Here is a 23274-nt window from a genome sequence, read left to right as displayed (position 1 = left end):
GTGTCGGAGATTATGAGAAGGCAGGAGAATGGGGTTAGGAGGGAGAGATAGATCAGCCATGATTGAATGGTGTAGACCTGATGGGCCGAATGGCCTAATTCTACTCCTATTCCTTATGACTTTATGAACACTAAATCCAATGTTTGCTCGGGTAATTTAAACTGGACCTAATTCAGGGTGCAAGAGCTCCTGCTGTAAGATCAGCCATTCTCCATTGCTAATCATTATGCACGCCCCAAATAACCACAATTCTGTCCCCTCCTTCAATCTATTTATACAGCGCCACAGCTCAATTTCAGCCATCCTTCCTCCACCTCTGCTGGCAGCAGCTGCCAGTGCAGCCTCTGCTGGTATGGAGACTGCCAGGCATCTCCCACGTACTGCCCCCCCTCTTCTCTGAACCTTGAAATATGGTTAATTTCTATCGTTTCCTCGTGTTGATGAAAGGTCTTTGAACTGAGTCATTTAATGTTTCTTCTCCACACCCGCTGGAAGTGCTAGAATCACTCAGCTAATCTAGCGGCAGAAGTTTAGAGCAATAGTCAATGTTTCAGTGGCGAGATCCTTTGTCAGAACAGCAAAAGGCTGAACAAAGAAAACCCAAAGATCAAGCATTTGTATCCAAATATTTAATATTTAGGTAATGTTAAACTCGTACCAGAAGTCTTGCATGTTAAAGGCACATTAAGGCACAACCTTTCATATAATGTTTAAATCAGATTCTCGATTCGACAGTGGGACAATGGGATATATGGCAACAAATGCTTAGTGACCTGTTACAGTTTGAAGGTACGACTGCAAGGATTTATCTCCACACAAATGTCACTGTTGCAGCTCGAACTCTGGCCTGGACTGTAGATGCACTAAATAGGTTTAAACACTCAAAAACCCAAGGTCAACTGTCAGAAGCCAGCATCGCAAAAATGTGATCCTATAAAGAAAAGCCGTTTGCATATAAATCAGCACAGCTCTGAAACCCTGCACTAATGGAAGGCACATTTATAAGACGTCTTTTTGAATTCAGATTGGCCTAGCGTTTTACAGTAAATGACATTACTAATGCAGGAAACAAGCTTAGAGGAGCAGAGATGAAATTATCTGGGCTGGACACCCACACCTCCCCGCTACTCTCTGAAACCCGAGTATTTTCTGTGTTATCCAAGAAAATGGATGTAGAGGTGATTTTATGTCACTTTCTAAATCAGCTTCTCCAACAGTACAGTATCCCCATAGTTCTATAGTGGAGTTTAAATGTGAAAAAGATCAAACTGAGAAGACAGAATTTTAACGTGTTGTTTGAAGAAGTGGTTTAATCACAGGTTGCAAGTTGGGGTTCCCTAGACAGTCCCAGTTCCCACCGGTTGAAAATGCACTGCTGAAGGTTAACCATTAGGACAGAGTATATTGCATTTTGCAGCAATCTGGTTTAGAAAAGTGCTCAGGTAGTGCTTGCGCCCCTCTCCCACAGGAAATCCAATTTATCCTTCAACACAATCTTGCTGACCTGTGTTGACTGAATACACAGATATCATCAGAGCACAGGATAAAGTCTGACTTCAATCCCTCATACTGTTTACATGAGGAGCCTCAGGGTAAAATACTTCTGCAAAACAGATGATGTAAGCAAGGAGAATGCACCAGTGAACTATGGTAATGAAATTATACCACAGATTCTATTTAAAAACTGATTGCAACTCAGTGGGCCTAAAATGTTTCGGTTTGGATGGTCCATTTAGAATGTCAATATTTTTATTTCCAAAAAGATTCCCCCGAAAGGTATCCGTCCCGAATTGTTAATACTAGAAACTTGGAGAGTATAGGTTGAAGCTCACTCCCTCATCCCACCCCTTTGCTCTCTACCTCTTAAGTGAACACTCAGCATTTTCCACACATGAGATACCCCCACATGGAAAGCCTGCCCTTAACCACACTCTGCACACAGCCTCTCTCAGGCCATGGACTCACAATCCTCTATAGGAGGACTCTAGCTCCTCTCTCCGACAATATAACTACTCCAGCTTGCCCAGTCTGGCATAATCCTGTTAAATATATACACGATCCTCAGAATTAAACAAAGCATGAAGCTGAAAACAAAATGTCTGGATAAAGAATTAAAGAGTGAACAAGTCCAGCCTGTGAACATTTAATTTTTCCTCCCTCGGACACTGGGGAGAGTCTCAGACACACGGGAATGAATATGCATGCACAGACTCAACCATACACACACACACTTCCCTGAGACCATACAATTCAAGAGTCAGACAATGAAAAGCTAGAGGTGTTCACATCCTTTTCATCTGCACTTAAGGAGGTTCTGGTGCCAAGGCTCCATTTACAACTTCACCATTGAGGAAATAGTGCAGGAACATTGCGTGCCACAAGCATGAGGCAGAACACACATTATCCGTTGTAGTTTCAGTTATGCTTTGCTGTTATCAAATGCTGGAAAGCTGCATTAGAAAACCTCAATGCAGTATATAACAGTTCCATTAGGAAAACGTATAAAATTGGTTAAAAAACAGGCAGGTTGTCCAGCCGAAACCAGTGGAAATTAGTCCTCTGGAATTCAATAATGCTGATCATTACAACAGATATAATGAAGTCGGACACTGCACCAACTAGATCCACTAGGTCTTTGCTCCTTTCAACTTTCTCCTAAAGTATTCTGGGGCTGCCTCATAGAGCCACTCAGGATCCACCACGCACAAAACTCGCATGTAGCACTTGGAGGTGTGCAGCAGCTCGTTGTACAAGATGTAAGGAGGCCTGGAGTGGAAGAGGACAGAGGAGGGGTGGATCACCACTGGCTGTCGAGAATCCAGGGTTAGGTAAGTTCCGTCCAGTTGAAGCTCCGCGGCATTCAGAAACAGACTGTGGGCCAGGCATCGCCGGACATTGCCCGTGTCCGCACGGGACGACTTCAAATGAACTCCGAACTGAAAGAGAAACACACATTAGATCATAACAAAAGTACTTTCAATTTGTCTTCTGAATCAATTAAATATCCCCATTGTGCAATTCTTTCACTCAGCTGACGGAGCAGGAACCACCCGCTGGGCAAACCAGACATCAACCTCTACCAGCGAGCAGCACTAGAATGTCGACCCACAGAGACAAAAAGCACAAGCCAGAGGCAATGCTCACTACTCCTGAACAGCCATCCATTCTCCACTGAGACCCCCCCCCCCCCCCGTAAAGAATGAGTGCCAGAAACAACTCCCAATATGTGAACAAATAAATGAACATCAACACAGTTTGCTAAAGATTGGCCTATTTCATTGAATTCTTTTATTATGTAACAACCGTTTGTTTATGCAACTACATTGATGCTATGGTCAATAGCATTCTCTTTACCCTCAGAAGATTAGGGAAATTTAGCATATCTCCAACAACTTAGCAATTTCTACAGAAACACTATCTTTTTGGGTGGCATCATAGTTTGCTTTGGTAACTACTCTGGCCAAGGCAGCAAGAAATTGCATAGAGTTGTAAATTCAGTCCACTCCATCACACAAATCAACCTCACCCACCATCGACAGCATTTACACTTTACATTACTTCAGGAAAGCTGTCAACATAATCAAGAAACACTTATATCCCAGTCATTCATCGCTCCTCTTCCGTCGAGCAAACAATACAAAAGCTTGAAAGCATGTACCACCAAATTAAGGAACAGTTTCTTCCCTCCTGTTATCAGACTCCTGAATAGTACGCTCACACATCAATAGAATTTCCCTATCTACCTTGTAGCGGCCATTGCACTTTTTAAAAATCTACTCTCTAAATGAAACCATAACCCCATAATCTCTGTCTTTTTTCTCTTTTGCACCACCCTGGCGTGCTCATGTAAGGCATAATTTACTTAGTACACAAAAAAAGGTTTCTCACTGTATCTCGGTACACGACAAGGTTTCTCACTGTATCTCGGACAAGAATAAACTAATACTAATCCCACTTATCTGCATTAGGACTGTTTACTTCTATGCCTTGTCCATTAAAGTGTCTGCTTAGCACTCTCGCCTTTGCCATCACATCTTTGCTGCAGTTTGGTGACCAGCGCCACACACAATAGTGCAGTCTAACCAGCATTTCAACAAGTTGAGGAACAACACCTTATCTTCTGTCTGTAGCCGACTGGACTCATTATCAAATTCTGCAGCTTCAGGTAACTCACAGACCCTGTAGTAGAATTGGCCACTTCTGTGACTAGTGACATTAGCACCTTGTGACCTGCTGACCAAGTCCCACAGTTCTGCACTTCCCACCTTTCACATTCCTTTCTTTATTCTCACACTCCAACTGCACTCATCACATGGCTTTTGTTCCATTGTTTTTTCTCCCCCAAGAGACCTCCCCCTATCAGAGATATTCCCTTATAGAGATATCCATAACTGCCCCACAACTTAAAACTATCTTGTTTTATCACATTTGTGCTTCTGATGAAAAAACATTGAATCAGTGTTATTTGTTTCTATTTTTCCCACAGAAGCTGCCTGAACTGTTGAGTATTACAGCATTTTCTGTTACTTCAGATTTCCAGCACCTGTCGTATCTTTGTTAATTTTCAATGGATGGTAAATGAATACAGAAGGCATGTACATCTGGTAATGTCCCTCAGAATTCAATCTGATATAAATAAATAACTCAGAAACTCACCTTGTGCAGCCATGACAAAACTTGAAAATTTACAAAATATGGAAAAGAATAGTTAGACTTCAGCCACACACTGAAGTGGGCAGGCATGCGGCAAATGAAGTTAAAGTACAAATTCTGAAATGTTAACTTAATAAATTTGAACTGGATGCAGGACCAGAGCAAAATCCAGCGATATACCTCCACCAAAATGTGAGAGAACATGATGACATTTGCCTGCCAGTCCTCTGGGTGAGTTGCAGAGGGGCTGTCAAATAAAACTCGACAGGTTGCTACCAAATGCAGCCATTGTGTGCTGAGGGAGGGAGGGGGGGTGAGAAGAGAATCATTTTATGGCGGACTGGGTGATATTCAGGTGGGCTACTTTGTCCTTGCTGATTTCAAACTCCAAAACGTGCCATCCCACGCTATTTTGAAATTAATTTGCCATTTAACATCCAAGTTGGTTAAAGCCTCAACCTGACGAACATTCCAAAGGATCAGGCACTTTCTGCTCCTCAGGCATGAATTCTGTTGGACAGCCATTTCTTGCTTCCTCAAGCAGTGGCCCCAACTCAATGGCCAGGACTGGGCAAGAAACATGCTTTACCTTCACACAAATGTCCCGCAGCTGACGTCTAACTTCCATCACCATGGTCATGTTTCGGCTATTCACAAAGTTTTCTCTGCACCATTCCTTAAAAAAAACAGACATTGGACAAAACAAAAATGGAACATTACAGAAATGCATCGTAGACTTTCAGTAATTTGAGAAGCACCCACAGGTTACTTTAATTCTTTCCCTCTTGTTCTCCACAAGTGTGGACTGAAGGTGCTATTTCCACTGTTGTCACACTGGTCCCCGACAGTTCTTCCAATACAGTCACAGATTAGACTATCAATATTAAGCAGAAAGTGAATTCACTGCAACACTATTGTTATGCAAGTGCTCAATTACTTTTTTTGCTTTAGATTTGAATGTGTAAATCTAAAAATGTGACAAAATGGTTTTATTAAGACTTAAATTAATCATCACTCCGACATTTCCACCATCTTCAACCTTATCGAAACCTGTCAGATTTTCACGTCTGCACTCTTTCTACTTCCTGGGGAGACCACCCTCTACAATTCCTTAGTTCACTCATCCCTTCCAAACCAGCATGTTCCTTTCCCAGATAATTTCCTCTGCAACCATAGGGGCTGAGGAGTCAAGAGTTGAGGTTCACATTCTCAAAATATTTTAGCACTTTAACAAGGAGAAATGTCTTCACCCAGTGAGTAGCGAGTCATTGGCAGTCTCTACCCCGGAGACCTGTGGAAGATACGTTTCTGGTATTGGAGTAATCAAGGGATCTGGGATAATGCAGAAAAATAACGTTGACTAGATAATCAGCCATGAATGGTGAATGGCACAGCAGACTCGAGAGGCTGAACGGCCTGATCCCACTCCTACGTCTACACCATCTATTTGTGGGAAATTAATCACATTAGCTTCAATGGTATCACATCCTCCATTAGCCAGCGGCCCACCTGGAGGACATTTGCTCTGCATTCAAAGGTGAATGGGAGAATGGAAGGAGCAACCTTCAGCATGTAACTGCCCGTGAGGAAATGACTAGACCACCCGTTCACTTGTTTGTGGGCTCCAGGATCAGGAGGGATAATTACATTGGGTAAAACAAGACAAGTAATACTAAATAATTTTCATTCTGAAGGGTCTGGCCAAGGTCAGCCTTAATGTGTTGTTTCACCTTGCCTCAACAATGCAATCAGAGAACTTGCAAGAAGGCATATCCAAGCCTTGGAAATAAGACTTCGGGAGCAATCAATCTATGAAACAGATTTCCTAGAAAGACAGCCGAAGATTCATGCAAATGTAAATTATATACTTATCTGAAAGAAAAAAACCTTTGGGTGGTGTGGACAAGTATTCTGAGATATCATGTGGAGGGTTAGGTTCTTTTGGTTGGAATAGGTAACTTTAGATATAGATTCTTGTAAAGCAGGTTCTTCACCGCTGGTCATTTTCCTCACAACATGGGGATTTGGTGTAGACTAATTGATCGATATTGTTTTAATATACCTATTGCTGTTTCGCTTGAATGATAGAAGATAAATTTGTAGACCTTAATCTTATTTCATCTAGCACTTGTGCTTCTAAGGGCTTTAAGGAAAAATAATTCTCCTTACCTTTTGTCCTGCTGCGTTTTTAAAGGCGTAATATACATTTAATAGGGTCATATGATCTCCCTCACTGGAGATGAATTTCCTCCTGGCAGAAAATACTTCATCCTGCTGCGCCCGAGGATTGTACAGGACACTGTCCACCGACAGCAAGGAAACAATAGTCAAAATTTCTTCAGTGCACTGAAATTCTGGGGACACCAGGAGAGTCTGTCAAAGAGAAAAATGACAAGTATAATGTCTTACCATGTTACTTTTGTGAAATATAGAACAGGATCATGGACAATTGGCTTTAACCTAGTGTTTATGTTCTAGACAAGACACATCCCTTTCTCTCATCTGACCCCATCCATGTGCCCTTATCATATCATATCATATCATATATATAGAGCCGGAAACAGGCCTTTTCGGCCCTCCAAGTCCGTGCCGCCCAGTGATCCCCGTACATTAACACTATCCTACACCCACTAGGGACAATTTTTTACATTTTACCCAGCCAATTAACCTACATACCTGTACGTCTTTGGAGTACAAAGCCCTTCTATTCCTTTTTTTCCTTCAGTGCATGTTTGGTCTTTACTTCTACCACTCCCAATGGTATCAAGTTCCTTATCCCCATCTTAGCAAATAGGTTTCCATCTAGATGCCTTAATCAAATAACTGTGGACTAGTTTGAATGTATGGTCCTGGTCCAGTCATCTCATCCAGGAATCCCTTCACATAGCAACCTTATTATTAATCAAGGGCCTGTTTCCAAGCTGTATCTCTAAACTAAACGAAATAACATATTTTGTTGCTATTGAAAATATTTCATTTGAGCTTTCCTCCATACAAACATAAATGAAATAAAAAATATGTTTTATCTGACTTGCTGGAAGAGCAGGTTAATGAGGGAATACAGGCCATAAAACACTCTACCCCTTGTCGAACAATGTCACAGGATTTAGTACATGATACTGATCTTGTGTTCAACCTTTGATCAGAAGGGTGCACAAAGGCAGGTCAGCGAAGATTGAATAAAAGGGGTAATTTACAACAGCCAATTATTTGATCAGGGATTCATTCAGGAGTAAAACCAGAGCATGGGAGACCAGAGCATGGGGTCAGGAATGGCGAGTGACCTTTTTTTACACTGAATGAAGGAGATCAGTGTTAGGACCATAACTGCCTTTCTTTCAATAATAACCAGGATATGGGACATAATTTTACATTCGGACATAATTGGAAAGATAGTAAACAATGAGGAGGATGACAACTGTGTTCTAACAGGCACATGCCAAGTGAAGTTCAGCGCAAAGAATTGTGAAATGATGCATTAAGGGCCTGTCCCACTTAGGCGATTTTTTAGGCGACTGCCGGCGACTGTCAAAGTCGTAGCAGATCGCCAAAATTTTATTTTACCCAACGACAATGACCACGACAATGCCGAGTCAGGTCGAGATTACACCGTCTTCAGAAGCATCGCGAAATTCCCACGCTGTCAATGCTTCTCCGGCGTCCTAATTTTCGCTGAAATCACTGACAAGTCGGTAAGTACTTGAGAGTTTTGAACTATAACATCTTGTATGGGTTACTTAAAAACCAAGCTTCATGGTAACAAGGCATAAACTGGATTGATTTCCAGTTTACTAATGGCAGTATTAAGAGATTTAATTTTTAAAATGGTTAAATAGATTTTTGTGAAAAGTGTGTGGGCATTCTTTGAAAATGTACGGGAGATGCATATCTGGTTTCTGGGTTGCATATCTGGGTTGGGAGCCTACTTTAAATGTGATCGCTGATGGCCATAAACATCGTGAAAATTCCCACGCTTACCTGACCGTCAAACTGTCGCCTCCAATCTACCTGTCAAATGTCCTGACGGTAAATAAATTGGTTAAACACAAGTATTTTATGCTATCTTGAAATGACTTTACTTATTTTAATATTATGTGCTTCTAAATGCATCTAAGAGAAACTAGCTAACCTGGGGACAGCATGCGACAGCGCCCGCAATAAGCAACGATACCTGACGACAAGCCAGCTGTCGCTGAGAAATTTCACTCCGGATGATTTCTCAGCGACGCGCTGAGATCCACTACGATTCTTGGAAGACTCCTCACGATCATGCCCGTGACACCCCGGCTAACTGTCGGCGACAGCCTAGTCGCCGGCAGTCGCCTTAAAATCGCCTAACTAGGACAGGCCCTTAAGATGAGCAGAGGCAATATAAACCAAATGATATAAAGTGAAAACATACAAGTAAGGGGAATGCAGAACCATAAATTACAGAAGGCAGCATTTCTAAACAGAAGAGTAGCAAGTAAAATTACAGCTAAATCTCACAAATGAAATATGGGCTCAATTCTATGCAGCACACATTACAGACAATATCAAAACGATAAAGAGAAACAGGTCATGCCCCTTAGAAGACAGGTGATGAAAAGACATACAAGGTAATTAAAAACTTTGTAGAATAAACAAACTCTGAAGAATCAACGACTGAATGAATGAAATATGATGGTGTTCAAGATCCTTAAGAAATAAAATAACTAGAATCTTGATAGTATTTTTGATATTCTTACTAATAATTAATAGAAGAGATTGAAGCTTAATTTTCATTATTGTACATTTTTTCCTTTCCTTGTATTGCCAACACTTCATTTCTCTTCCCATTGCTCTGAAATACAAACTCAGTTTATTGATCATTTATCCTAAGGTTTGCCATTGCCGACCAAATCTCGATTCCCTCAGCTCTACCATCTGTAGCCCATTCCACCCACAACTCCAGCTGGTGCCTCCAACATTCAGCTTCCCTGTCAATACAACCTCTGCTTTCTCTCACTAAATAACCAAACTTTCACCACTCTCTTCCCACTTACATACTCCTGCCAATTGGGAGCCCAATTTCACGCCATCTAAATAAAATGGACAACTGAGGGTCTGGACATCTCCACTAGCTGTGGGTACATTGCTAACTCTGGGGATAAGTACTTTCCCAAATCCTCACCAGACTTGGACACATTTCTGTGACTGGGCACCTCCTGAGGTACAATAACACAGAAGCTAGGTTGCATGACTTTGAAAAGCTGTTCCGATTACACCAGTTGCTTTTGCTACCTTGGAAAATCTGGGTTCCAAAGGAAATGCTGCCATTTTGTTCCCCAAGGGTGTCAGGATGATCTGGTTGTTTTTGCGCTCTACAGCTCCCAGTTGTTCAAGTTGTTCAACAGCTGCTCGGACAGCATCTGCAGATATACAGCATCTGGTTAAAATGCCATTAAATGCACAGCATTCACAGAATTGGCAGACTAGACCTGCAACATGGCAGGCAGTACCACAAACAAGAATACAATAACTATATGCAGAATTATAAAGACCTCTAAGTGTTATTAGTTTTATTCCAATTTTCAAAATCCTCCAATTTAGGAATAACAGCCACCTCCATAGTCCAAAGATTACAATTCTGCTAAGATTAACGGTATAGGACAATTTCTAAGTGTGTGAGCGCAGATCAGCAAACCTTGGGCGTACGTCCCTTGATTTTACACTAAATCAGAATATCCATTGGTTCTCTGGGCAACAGGAAGTTCCTTTCAGGTCTGAGCATCACTTCTGCCTGACATCAACATGATGAGATCAGGCATGGAGGACAGTGGTGCCACTCTACCCCAGTTGTACAAACATTAGCTTATCGTCCATAAATTGAAAATGCTGAAAATACTCAAGTTAGGCAGGATCTTTTTTGTTTGCTCTCAGTGACTTCATAGAGCAGTTGAGAGTCAACCACGCTGGTAGGTCTGAAACCAGTTGCGGGTCTGATAGGGTGACCTCCTGTAGGCTGAGGGTCGGGAAAATCTCCTCTGCATCCTTTTCCCCTCAGATCTTCACATCCTTCCGAAAGTGCAGGAACCAGAATTGGATATAATAATCCAGTTGTGGCCTACCAGTATTTCATAACGATTCATCATGACCTTCCTGATTTTATACTCTGTACCTCCATTTATGAAGTGCAGGATCTCATGTGTTTTATTCATTCTCAGCACGGTCTGCCACCGTGCAGGACCTCATGTGTTTTATTCATTCTCAGCACTGCCTGCCACCTGAAAATATCTGTACATCCAGCTCCCTTGGTTCCAACATTCCCTTTACAACTGGGCCTCTACTGTTTCCACGGGTTTCACTTCATACTTGTCAGTATAAATTTCACATGCCAGTCCATGCCCAACATCGGCATTCGCAGTGCAGTTGTGAATCCAATAATACATGCCTTCCCAGTTCAGTCCCCCTGAGCCACATGGTCCTGGTAGACTCAATGAAACAAAGGTGAGCTACAGTAAATGAGCCAGCAACCGAGGTACAATCTGGATCTCTGGTGCTGTCCGTGTGGAGTTTGCATGTTCTCCCTGTGACCATGGGGTGTTCCAGTTTTCTTCTACAGCTCTAAAAATGCAGGTTGGCAGGTTAATTGACTGTTAATTGACTGTTGTAAATTATTCCAGTGAATAGGTGACTGGTCGAATCTGGGTGGGGAGCGGTTGATGGCAAGGTTGGGAGAATAAAATTGGAATAGTGCAGAATCAGTGTGAATGGGTGCTTGATGGTTGGTGTGGACTTGGTGGGCAGGAGGTCCATGTCTGTGCTGTGTGACTTCATGTCCCTATAATATCATTTAGTGATGACTGAGTGTAGAATGATGGGCTGGATGAGAAATTTCCTTCTTTTTGTTCAGTCAGGCTGTCAGCATTTCTGGACATTCTCTGATAACTTGGTTAGTACTGGAGGATATTTTCAGCACCTAGCGCCAAAGCCCACAGCTTTGAATCAATCTAGTCAATCATTTTTTTATTTTGCAGCAGTGGATTGAATTGAATTCTATTCTATAGCACCCATTGCACCTTTCCCCATTCATGTTCTTGCCAGAAATAGATACTATCTCTAACTTTTCCACTCTGTCAAAGGTCATCACCTTGTTTCTTTTCCACAGACGTTTGATGAGCTAACTATCCAGCATTTTTTGTTTTCAATTCTAATGCGTTAGTTTTTAAACTTTGTACTGATGTTAGTTATTTTTCAGGCAAGTAAATTGATGCTTGGTCCTCTTACCTGGAGATGGTTTGGATATAAAATCAAACGTGAGAATGTTGGGAATCTTAAGTGCCAGGAGCTGCAGCACCACACTTGTCAGGTTACACCTGTGTACAGAAACACAAGAGGAATAGCAAGGCTGGGTCACAGGCAGCACTGGAAAATGTCAGAATTAAATAAATATATTACGATTTGCCACCAAAAGCAAACTGGGGCCCAATAATCGGCAGCAATAAAGCAACAAATTGTCAGAGACAGATGCAGCACAAGAGATTACCTTTGTATCTCTGGGACAGTCATGTTGAGGAATTTTTCAAATTCGTCCTCTGTGTACAAGCGGTAGCAGATTCCCGAATGCTGCCTTCCTGCACGTCCTGCTCGCTGCCACGCCTGGGCTTTCGACACTTGCTGCACAGCAAGAACCTCCAGTCCACTCTCTAGAAAACAACATTCACTTGATTGCACACACAAAATGCTGGAGTAACTCAGCAGGTCATGCAGCATTTGGGGAGAGAAGGAATGGGTGACGTTTTGGGTCGAGATCCTTCTTCAGACTGATGTCAGGGGAGGGGGCGGGACAAAGATAGGATGTAGTCGGATACGGGAAGAATGGTTGGAGAACTGGGAAGGGGGAGGGGATAGAGATGGGAAGCAAGGACTACCTGAAGTGGGAGAAGTTAACGTTCATACCGCTGCGGTGTAAACTGCCCAAGCGAAATATGAGGAGCTGTTCCTCCAATTTGTGCTGGGCCTCATTCTGACAATGGGGGAGGCCCAGGACAGAAAGGTCAGATTGGGAATGGGAGGGGGAGTTGAAGTGCTGAGCCACCGGGAGATCAAGTTGCTTGAGTCGGACTGAGCGGAGGTATTCAGCGAAACGATCGCCGAGCCGGCGCTTGGTCTCACCGATGTAGAGAAGTTGACATCTGGAACAGCGGATACAATAGATGAGGTCATCTATTGTATTCGCTGTTCCAGATGTCAACTTCTCTAGACTTGTTTTATTATAAATACTTGGTGTTCTCAACAGATGTTAAAGTCTGTCAACTGGCTTAAGGATTGATGGTACTTCCACCATTGCCCAAATGCCAGAACAATGGGGGAAATGTGAAGGAGAAGGGAAAACGGAAGAGTAAATATGAAAGAGAGCATGAGGAGGAAGAGGAAAGGGGAAAAAATTATATATTACCTACCAGGGGTGTAGCGTTTAGCTTTAACCATTCCTGTGTCCACAACATATTTGATGCCTGGAATTGTGACAGATGTTTCTGCTATATTTGTTGAAAGAATCACTTTGCGACGGTCCTAAAGAATAAAACACAAACCATAATAAGCAACTTTTTATATAGGTTTCTTGTTCATTCGCTGTGCAAATGCACAATTAATTGTCAAGCATTAATGTCTAGTTTACATGAATCCATTTAATTCTGGATATTGGAACTACTTCCAAAATGGCGGCGCTGCCCTGGCAGCTGCGGCTTACCTGCAGTCCGTTTGTCTTTGTGTTTTGTTGTTTTTTTGTCTTAAGTGTAAATGTGATGTCGTGTTTTTGTGTTTGTGTACTATGTGTGGGTGTGGGGGGGAGGGGGGGAACTGTAAAATTGTAAATTTGTCCCTTCCGAACGGAGACCCGACCTTTGTGTTCTGGGTCGGGTCTCCGTTCCTGCTGCGGCCTACCATCGGCCCAACTCCTGGAGCTGGCGGCCTCCAGGGCTCTGGTTCGCAGAGCCCGCGGACCGGACTTACTATCAGCAGAGCCGGCCGTCCTCGGAGGCTGCGGGAGCGCCTGTGACTCGTCTTCGGCTCGGGCCGCGTGGATGCCGACATCGGGAGCTCCGGCAGCGGCAGCGTGTTCGCCCGCCCCAGATCGCGGGGCTTGGGTTGGCCCGCCGCGGACATTTCACCGTCCGGCGAGGCCTGAAATAGGCTGCGGGATTTTTCTCTGCTGGGCGGGGGCTTCAATGTCGGGAGCCACGACTGCCCCGACGTGCAGCAACAGCGGCAGCGACAGCGTGTTCGCCCGCCCCGGATCGCGGGGCTTGGGTCGGCCCGCTGCGGACCTTCCACCGTCCGGCGCAGCCTGCAACCACAACAACCTGATCGTGGGAGAAGACGGCAGGGGAAGGGAAAAGACATTGTGGCCTTCCATCACAGTGAGGAGGGGTCTGGAGGAGACTCACTGTGATGGATGTTTCTTTTTTTTGTTGTGTTGGTTGGGGTTGTGTAATTTGCCTATTTTAATGCTTTTATTGTGTAATTTGCCTATTTTAATGCTTTTATTGTTGGACTGTGGGTGACTGAATTTCGTCCAAAAAACTTGTTTTTTGGATGACAAATAAAGATATCTTGAATCTTGAATCTACTCTCATCAACAATACACAATAGGTGCAGGAATAGGCCATTCGGCCCTTTGAGCCAGCACCGCCATTCAATGTGATCATGACTGATCATTCACAATCAGTAACCCGTTCCTGCCTTCTCCCCATACCCCCTGACTCCGCTATCTTTAAGAGCTCTATCTAGCTCTCTCTTGAAACAATCCAGAGAATTGGCCTCCACTGCCTTCTGAGGCAGAGAATTCCACAGAGGGAATTAACAATCTAAATGAATATTCTTAGTAGCCACGAGCAGATGCAGCAATCCAAGGTTATGTGAAGAATCCATGGAGTAAAATCAGGAGAGGGCCATTGGGCCTCTTGTGCCTGCTCCACCATTCAATACGACGTGGCGTCACTTTCCTGCACTAACTGCCTATCCCTTCATATCTAAAAATCTATCTACCCATTCCTTGAATATTTTCAATTACTAAGCTCTCGCTGCCCCTTTGGGCAGATAATTCTAATGATTACAAGCCTTTGGATAAATAAATTTATTTTATCACTATCCCGAGTACCCAAGCCTTTGAGATAGTGACCCTTGGTTCGAGCAACCCAGTTGGGGGAACATATTCTCCCTATATCGCCCGAGTCTAGCCATATAAGAATTTTGTGTACTTCAATGAGATAAATTCTCATTATTCTCAAATTAAGACAGCTTGGGCCCAGACTACTCAATCTCTCCTTGTACAACAATAGGAAAATGACAAATGTTTCCTGGTACAAGGACTTTATGTTTGAAGTCCACTAATTAGTAACCTTCCTTTAAATTTGCATTCCTCGAGAATGAAAAGTCTGAAGATGAGCTGATATCGAAATCATCTCTACATTCAAATGTCCAAGTATGGAAACAGTGAATCATATCAGTCTATTTGTTAAATGTCAATAGACACAGCCCCACATACACAGCAATAAACCATTCAACTGTCAAATAGCTAAATAGAGAAAGAAAGCTAATTTTTAATACAGGATTAAAAGTTTTTGAAAGTACCTTCTGTCCTTGTTGAAAAACACGAAGCTGCTGCAAGGGAGGGAGCGATGCATAGAGAGGAAGCACTGACATCTGGCAGGAGCCTTGTGGAAGGTTCTTTGAAATTTGCTTGCATGTCCTGCTCATGGCCTCAATTTCCTCCTGACCCGTCAAAAAGACTAGAACGCTGTGCGAGGGTGGTGCTTCCTGTTGCAAAAATAACAATCACCATTTATTCACAAGCAACTCAGATGCCCTCACGATAGATTCCATTCGTTCTCCACCTTCCCCTCAGTTTTCTTTGGGAAAGCACAATCCATTTGGATATTTTGATGTCAGTGCAAAAACGGAAGAGGTGCAGATGAAATTTTCTTCTCACAGGAATTGTTTGCTGTTAAAAACGTACAACAATTACTTGGATGAATGGATTGTGTAATTTCCAAAATTTGTTGATACAAACCTGGATGTCATTGTGGGCATGGAAAGCTTAAGGCAATGTATATAGAAAATATCAAAATAATATTAAATATTGGGATAATTATGGACAGTCATCATGGCTTTGTCTACGGCAAGTCACACCGCACTAACTTGATTGAGCTTTTTATTTAGTTGATGAAGTTGACTGATGATGGCATGGCAGTGTCTTCAGATCTGGCCTGCCCACAGAAGACAGAAGGCTGTGGTGGAAGAGTGCTATTCTGGCTGGAGGTCTGTAATCAGTGGTGGTCCACAGGGCCTGTGCGCAGACATTTGTTGCTTGTGATATATAAAAATAACTTAGGAGACATAAATGTAGATGGGTTGTTCAGCAAGTTTGGGGGCAACACCAAATTGGTGGAGTTGCAGTCAGTGAATAAGGCTGTCAAAGGATCAAAGGACACAGCAGGATATAATCGCTTACAGATTTGGGCAGAGAAATTGAATTTAATCCAAGCAAGAGCAAGGTGTTGCACTTGGGAGGTCAAATACAAGGGGAAAGAATGCATTTAATAGCTAGATCCTTAGCAGTATTGATGTACAGAAAGAATTTAGGTCTTTTGCTCCCTGAAGGTAGTAACACAAGAAGATAGTGGTAAAAAAGATGTATGCTATGCTTATCGATCAGGGGATTGATTATAAAAGCCAGGAAGTATTGTTGCAGCTTTATGAAACTCTGGTTAGATCGCATGTGGATTATAGTGTGCAATTTTGGTCACCCCATTACAGGAAGGATGTGAATGGATTGGAGAGAGTACAGAAGAGGTTTAGCAGAATGCTGCCTGGATTAGTGAGGATTAGCTATAAAGAGATTGGACAAATTTGGATTGTCTTCTATGCAGCATTGAAGATTGAAAGGACACCTGATAACAGTATTTGAAATTATGAGAAGCATAGATAGGGAAGACAGTCAGGACATTTTCCCCCAGGGTGGAAATTCCAAAGATTAGAGGGCATAGCTTGAAGGTGAGAGGGGCAAAGTTTAAAGGAGATCGGTGAGGCTAGTTTTTGTTTACACAGTGGGTGGTGGGTGCCTGGAACATGCTGCCAGGGGTGGTGGTGGAGATAGATACAATAGTGATGTTTAGGAGCCTTTTAGAAATGATGGGAATGGAGGGATATGGAGGCAGAGTGGAACTTGGCATCATGCTTGGCACATACATCAAGGACTCCAGTTCCCAGTATTCCCAGCAGAGAGAACTTTGGATTCAACCTTCTACATCCTTGGATTCCAGGGACTTTTATTTTCCTGATCAACGTGGGCCTACGATCCAGGCACCCAACATTAAATAGGCTACGCTCATTCACTGTTCTAGTTATCACTGCCAAAAATTCAAACTAACAGTTAAATTACATGCAAAAATGGATGCCCAGCAGAACCATTTGCGCTTTAAATCCTGTTGAATGTTCACAACAATTAAAAAAATCATTTGGCACGTCCACTCACCTGATGGATCTGAAAAATTGACACCAGCGAGGCATGGAGGTAGTCATTCTGAGGCTCCTTCGTGTAAAAGATCTGAATGGCATGCTGTCTCCCCTCCAGGTACAAAACTGGTGCTCGGTTGAAGTACTGTGAGAAGAGATCTACATCCATTGTAGCAGACATGATAATTACCTAGTAATAAACAGTTACCGAGAAACTGTTATAGCTGGTATGAGTCCTTTCTCCTTTTAAATAGTCAGAAGTAGAAACAAAAACTAGATCCTATTTGCAGACCTCCCAACATTTGATTTTACAAATTCATAATTTTGATTGACAAAATGCAATTACCGACTGTTTTGCAGAAAAATGTGAGGCGAAATCGGAATGGTGCAAATGAAATAAGAAAGCGGAAACTTTCCGCCAAATTTGGAGGGGTTGGGAGGGGTGTATTTGGACAAGTTGTGTGCTAATCATTAATAAGCTCAACTTAACTTGGAAATATTTTAGGTAGCTTCCACAACTTCGCCCCCCCCCCCCCTCCCCTCCTCCTCCTCCCCCACCCCATTCCCAACCTCTGGCTAACCTTGCACCAATTTCTCACCTGCACCTACACTCCTTTCTTCAACTTTACAATTCACATCTCTTCTCCAGCTTCACTATCTGCAACTCTTTATCCTTTTAGCTGACACCTGTTTTTTCTGATTTCTCGCCTTTGTGCAACAATCTGCTTATCATAAAACTCCCTCTTCTGTATTCACCTATTACCGCCCATGCTTTGTCCTGCCCATTCTCTCTGAAGAACTGGCCAAGTTGATTGAAAATGGTCTTACTATTTATATTGTACCATTCAGCATTCCTGATACCTAAACATGAAATATGGATGGGGATGGGCAAGGCAATGAACAACAAGGATACACTTGAGTTTTCCTCATGGTTTTGTGTGGTTGGACCACAAACCTTTTTACCTTCAATGACGTTTTATTGAGTTCCTTCCGTTTTCTCTGGGCACTTTTCACGATCCCAAAAAGAACATCTGTTTGTACAGTCCTCTCGTGGGCCTCGTCCAAAATGACAACACTGTAACGGCAGAGCAGGGGATCTACCATGGCCTCTCGGAGCAGCATCCCATCCGTTAAAAACTTAATTTTACTCTTGTGTGACGTGAGATCGTCAAAACGCACAGTGTATCCAATCTGTCAGGTAATTTACAAGAAATAAAATATGGATATCAAAAAGGAGGGACGATGGGAATACAAAGGTCGATAATCAGCAAGATACCACCCAACAGTATTGAGAGATTACTTTAGAATGATTGAAATTCACGGCAGGTTATAGGCCATTCAGCCAACATGACCATGTTGACAAACTAGAACATTTAAGCTAATCCCATGTCCCGAATCTCATTGCACAGCCTTGAAGATTTTGGTGCTTCAACTGCGCATCCAGGAAGTTTTTTATCCCCTTGTTATCATCCTCTTGTATTAGATTTTTCTTTATATTATGTTGCATTATTTATGTTATATTATGTTGTTTATTGCTCATATTCCCTTACCATTGACTCAGTGCTGACTCACAGAGCCACCCCATTAATTTCCTTCCCTTATAATCTTTTTCCTTCTCATGCTTAATAATAATTTCCCCCCTCCCCAAATTCTCCTCACACCTGCCTACATTTAACATAGAATGGTACACCACACGAACAGTGTGTGCCAAACACAATGCCACGTTAAATTAATTTCCTTTGTCTGCACATGATCTATATTTGTCTATTCCTTGCATTTCTGTGAATCTACCTAAACGCCTCTTAAATATCACTGTCATATCTGCTTCCACCACCACCTCTGGTTGCGCATTCTCTATGTAAAAAATCTTGCCCCACACATCTCCTTTAAACTTTTGTCTCTCTGACTTTAAAGCTATGCCTTCTAGTCTATGACATTTGCACTCTGGGAAAAAGGTTCTGTCTACTTTATTTATGCATCTCAAAATTTTATATAATTCTTCCAGGTCTCCCCTCAACCTTTGATGCTCCCAAGAAAACAATCCAAGTCTTGACAACATCTTACAGCCCACACCGTCTAATACAGGTTGCATTCTGGTAAATCTTCTGCACCCTCATCTATTTGAGTTGAGTTTAGTTTATTGTCATGTATACTGAGGTATAGTGAAAAGGTTTTGTTGCATACTAACTAGTCAGCGGAAAGACAATACATGTTTACAATTGATACATGTTTACAATAAATGATAAAGGGAATAACGTGGATAATGTTTAGCATAAGATAAAGTCCAGTAACATACGATCAAAGATAGTCCAAGGATCTCCAATGAGGTAGATCGTAGCTCAGGACTGCTCTCTATTTGTTGGTCGGATGGTTCAGTTGCCTGATGGGAATTGTAACCAAAGACCAAATCCTCAGTGGCTGCAAAAATCCGTATCAGAGCATTACCTTATCAAGAGCAGTTAGGAATGGGTAGTCAATGCAAGTCTGGTTACTGATATCCTATTCAAAGTGAATAAGTAAACCTTACCAATGTGCCTAGTTCCGTTTTCTTCTCTTCCGAGACTCTTGCTGCAAGTGATATTGCTGCCAGTCTCCTCGGCTGTGTAATTGCGATGACACCATGCCCTCCGATGCAAGCTTCATAAAGATACTGAGGAATCTGTGTTGTCTTCCCAGAGCCTGTTTCACCTAGTATCACAATACAAAACATTGAAAGGATCTTCTCCGATAGCATTTCTATCATCATTAAAATTATTTTACAAATAATGCTCTGAAACAAGGGAAAAATCTCCTCTTGGAATTTCCTGGATACGAGTCTAGACCCCAGCAGCATTTTCCAACCAATTAGCAGAAATTTATCATCATCAAAAAGGGTTGTGTTCCAGCATCAGCCCGGTAACAACACATCAAATCATTATTACTGACAGATCATCCATGATCATAGGAATGGGGTCCGGCCCTGGCAGGGGTAGGGTCGGTGTCGGCGCGGCTTTACCTATGATGATGGCGGTGTCCAGGTGACGGAGCTGGCCGATCAGCTTGGCCCGAGCCCGGTATATGGGCAGCTCTCTCCGCTGCTGCTCCATGTTCCGGCCGGTAGCATAGTTACCCCCCTGACTGCGCCACGCCGCCGCCGTCTTCAACCTCTTGGCGGGCGGGGGCCGCGCCTCCATTCGGCCAGCGAGGGGCCGCCGGAGCTGCCGCTGACGCGCACAATCTGCGCTCCTCACCTGCTCCAGGCCGTGGGACGTCATCAGCCTGCTCCCGAACCGCGGGGACGCTGCACATGCAGCCCAGCAGCGACTGCATCTCTAATATTTCGTCTCTGCAGCTCCAGTTCACTCCTCCCTGCAGGTCCACCTCACTCCTCTCTGCAGGTCCACCTCACTCCCCCTAGATCCAACTCACCTCTCTGCAGGTCCAACTCACTCCTCCCTGCAGGTCCAAATCACTCATCTGCAGGTCCAACTCACTCCTCCCTGCAGGTTCAACTCACTCTTCTGTAGGTCCAACTCAGGAACCAAAGGATGACCACAGATATCTGAAGTGCAAAATTAATCAGATAGTAATTGTAGGATATTTTGCCTACTCTAATATTAATCGGGGCAGTGAGAGAGTAGAAATGTACATCAGGTGTTGAATTATTGTAATATGTTCAAGAGAACTGCTTTATGAAGCATGTTGCAAGCCCGACGGAAAACAAAAACCGGGTTATACAAGGCTTAGGTTTACGGAATGAACCTTGTAAATGGAAAGGTAGTGGATGTAACTAGGAAAATTGACGGGAGAGTCAGTGGATGTGGTGTACCTCGACTTTCAGAAAGCCTTCGACAAGGTCCCACATAGGAGATTAGTGGGCAAAATTAGAGCACATGGTATTGGGGGTAGGGTACTGACATGGATAGAAAATTGGTTGACAGACAGAAAGCAAAGAGTGGGGATAAATGGGTCCCTTTCGGAATGGCAGGCAGTGACCAGTGGGGTACCACAAGGTTCGGTGCTGGGACCCCAGCTATTTACGATATACATTAATGACTTAGATGAAGGGATTAAAAGTACCATTAGCAAATTTGCAGATGATACTAAGCTGGGGGGTAGTGTGAATTGTGAGGAAGATGCAATAAGGCTGCAGGGTGACTTGGACAGGTTGTGTGAGTGGGCGGATACATGGCAGATGCAGTTTAATGTAGATAAGTGTGAGGTTATTCACTTTGGAAGTAAGAATAGAAAGGCAGATTATTATCTGAATGGTGTCAAGTTAGGAAGAGGGGATGTTCAACGAGATCTGGGTGTCCTAGTACATCAGTCACTGAAAGGAAGCATGCAGGTACAGCAGGCAGTGAAGAAAGCCAATGGAATGTTGACCTTCGTAACAAGAGGAGTTGAGTATAGGAGCAAAGAGGTCCTTCCACAGTTGTACCGGGCCCTGGTGAGACCGCACCTGGAGTACTGTGTGCAGTTTTGGTCTCCAAATTTGAGGAAGGATATTCTTGCTATTGAGGGCGTGCAGCGTAGGTTCACTAGGTTGATTCCAGGAATGGCGGGACTGTCGTATGTTGAAAGGCTGGAGCGACTAGGCTTGTATACACTGGAATTTAGAAGGATGAGAGGAGATCTTATCGAAACGTATAAGGTTATTAGGGGGTTGGACACGTTAGAGGCAGGAAACATGTTCTCAATGTTGGGGGAGTCCAGAACAAGGGGCCACCGTTTAAGAATAAGGGGTAGGCCATTTAGAACTGAGATGAGGAAAAACTTTTTCAGTCAGAGAGTTGTGAATCTGTGGAATTCTCTGCCTCAGAAGACAGTGGAGGCCAATTCTCTGAATGCTTTCAAGAGAGAACTGGATAGAGCTCTTAAGGATAGCGGAGTGAGGGGGTATGGGGAGAAGGCAGGAACGGGGTACTGATTGAGAGTGATCAGCCATGATCGCATTGAATGGCGGTGCTGGCTCGAAGGGCTGAATGGCCTACTCCTGCACCTATTGTCTATTGTCTATTGAAAACAGAAAACACCTCCATTTCCCACCAAGAAAGTCTTTGGGCCCTCTGCATCTCTCTGGAAGATAGATTCAACTAGTTCCCTCAACTACCATTCTCCTCTGCCTTTTAGAACTTGTCCTAACCCTGACTTTGGATTTCTCTCTATACTAATTAAATGTAGAGCCATGGGCACTTGTATGGGCCCTAGCTACGTCCTTGCCCAACTCTGTCACCACCAAGGCAAATGCAATGCTCGCATTTATTTCAAGAGGTTTAGAATACAAAAACAGGTTCTACAAGGTGCTAGTCAGGCTTCAGAATATTGATTTCTCCAACTGTTGTGATATTGTAGGGACTACTTTGTTGTATCCCAAGGACTACTTTGTTTGCCTGTGCAGTAATGTGTATATAAGGTAATGATGTGATTAGGTGGCCACTCTGGTTCCAGGTGGCCACTCTGGTTCCAGGTGGCCACTCTGGTTCCAGGTGGCCACTCTGGTTCCAGGTGGCCACGGAATAAACAGCCTGGAGTTAAGCTCCAGCATTATAACCTTTTACACACGTGTACTTGTGGTCCGTCCAGAGTCACAACAAAGGTACAACAGGTACCGGACCATGAAGTACAACATGGTGGCAGCGGTTTGATGATTGGCCTAGAAAGATAAAGGAAAAGCCCAAGCAAACGAAAGTAGACAGAACAAAGATTTTATATAAGACAAGGGGGATGTTGTGATATTGTAGGGACTACTTTGTTTGCCTGTGTAGTAATGTGTATATAAGGTAATGATGTGATTAGGTGGCCACTCTGGTTCCAGGTGGCCACTCTGGTTCCAGGTGGCCACTCTGGTTCCAGGTGGCCACTCTGGTTCCAGGTGGCCACGGAATAAACAGCCTGGAGTTAAGCTCCAGCATTGTAACCTTTTACACACGTGTACTTGTGGTCCGTCCAGAGTCACAACAAAGGTACAACAGGTACCGGACCACGAAGTACAACACCAACTTTAAGTAACCCTTGCTTTCCCTCTCTCTCTCCGTCCCTCCCCCACCCTAGTTCTCCGAATAGTTTCACTGTTCTCCTGATTAATTTTACTGAGGCGAAGAGGATGGTTGAGAATGATGAGAATATGGCAGAGTGAGTGGTGAAGTCTGATTTGAAGAT

The 23274-nt window shown here is 43.3% G+C and overlaps 1 protein-coding gene across 1 annotated transcript; it reads right to left on the bottom strand.

The window, feature by feature from the left end:
• Positions 1–631: 631 nt before the first annotated feature.
• On the bottom strand, positions 632–20372 carry dhx33 (DEAH (Asp-Glu-Ala-His) box polypeptide 33). The gene is made up of 12 exons (XM_078422077.1): positions 20129–20372; positions 19661–19821; positions 18097–18324; positions 17153–17323; positions 15250–15435; positions 13077–13188; positions 12161–12320; positions 11902–11990; positions 9916–10043; positions 6823–7026; positions 5243–5329; positions 632–2936 (listed from the first exon to the last, which is right to left on the bottom strand). Exons 1-12 carry the CDS (start codon positions 20304–20306, stop codon positions 2628–2630), a joined length of 2013 nt encoding a protein of 670 aa, XP_078278203.1. The 5' UTR covers positions 20307–20372; the 3' UTR covers positions 632–2627.
• Positions 20373–23274: the final 2902 nt, after the last annotated feature.

The sequence above is a fragment of the Rhinoraja longicauda genome, chromosome 26, assembly GCF_053455715.1.
Source record: "Rhinoraja longicauda isolate Sanriku21f chromosome 26, sRhiLon1.1, whole genome shotgun sequence".
NCBI classification, from domain to species: domain Eukaryota; kingdom Metazoa; phylum Chordata; class Chondrichthyes; order Rajiformes; family Arhynchobatidae; genus Rhinoraja; species Rhinoraja longicauda.
Note: the sequence above shows the minus strand (reverse complement) of the source record. Positions and strands in the feature narration are given on the sequence as shown.

Coding starts and splice junctions, on each gene's coding strand:
- dhx33 (XM_078422077.1), bottom strand. CDS start 20,306: ATGGAGGCGCGGCCCCCGCCCGCCAAGAGGTTGAAGACGGCGGCGGCG. Junction 19,822..20,128: donor GGACACCGCCATCATCATAG/GTAAAGCCGCGC, acceptor TTGTGATACTAG/GTGAAACAGGCTCTGGGAAG. Junction 11,991..12,160: donor ACTGTCCCAGAGATACAAAG/GTAATCTCTTGT, acceptor TTCTGTACACAG/GTGTAACCTGACAAGTGTGG.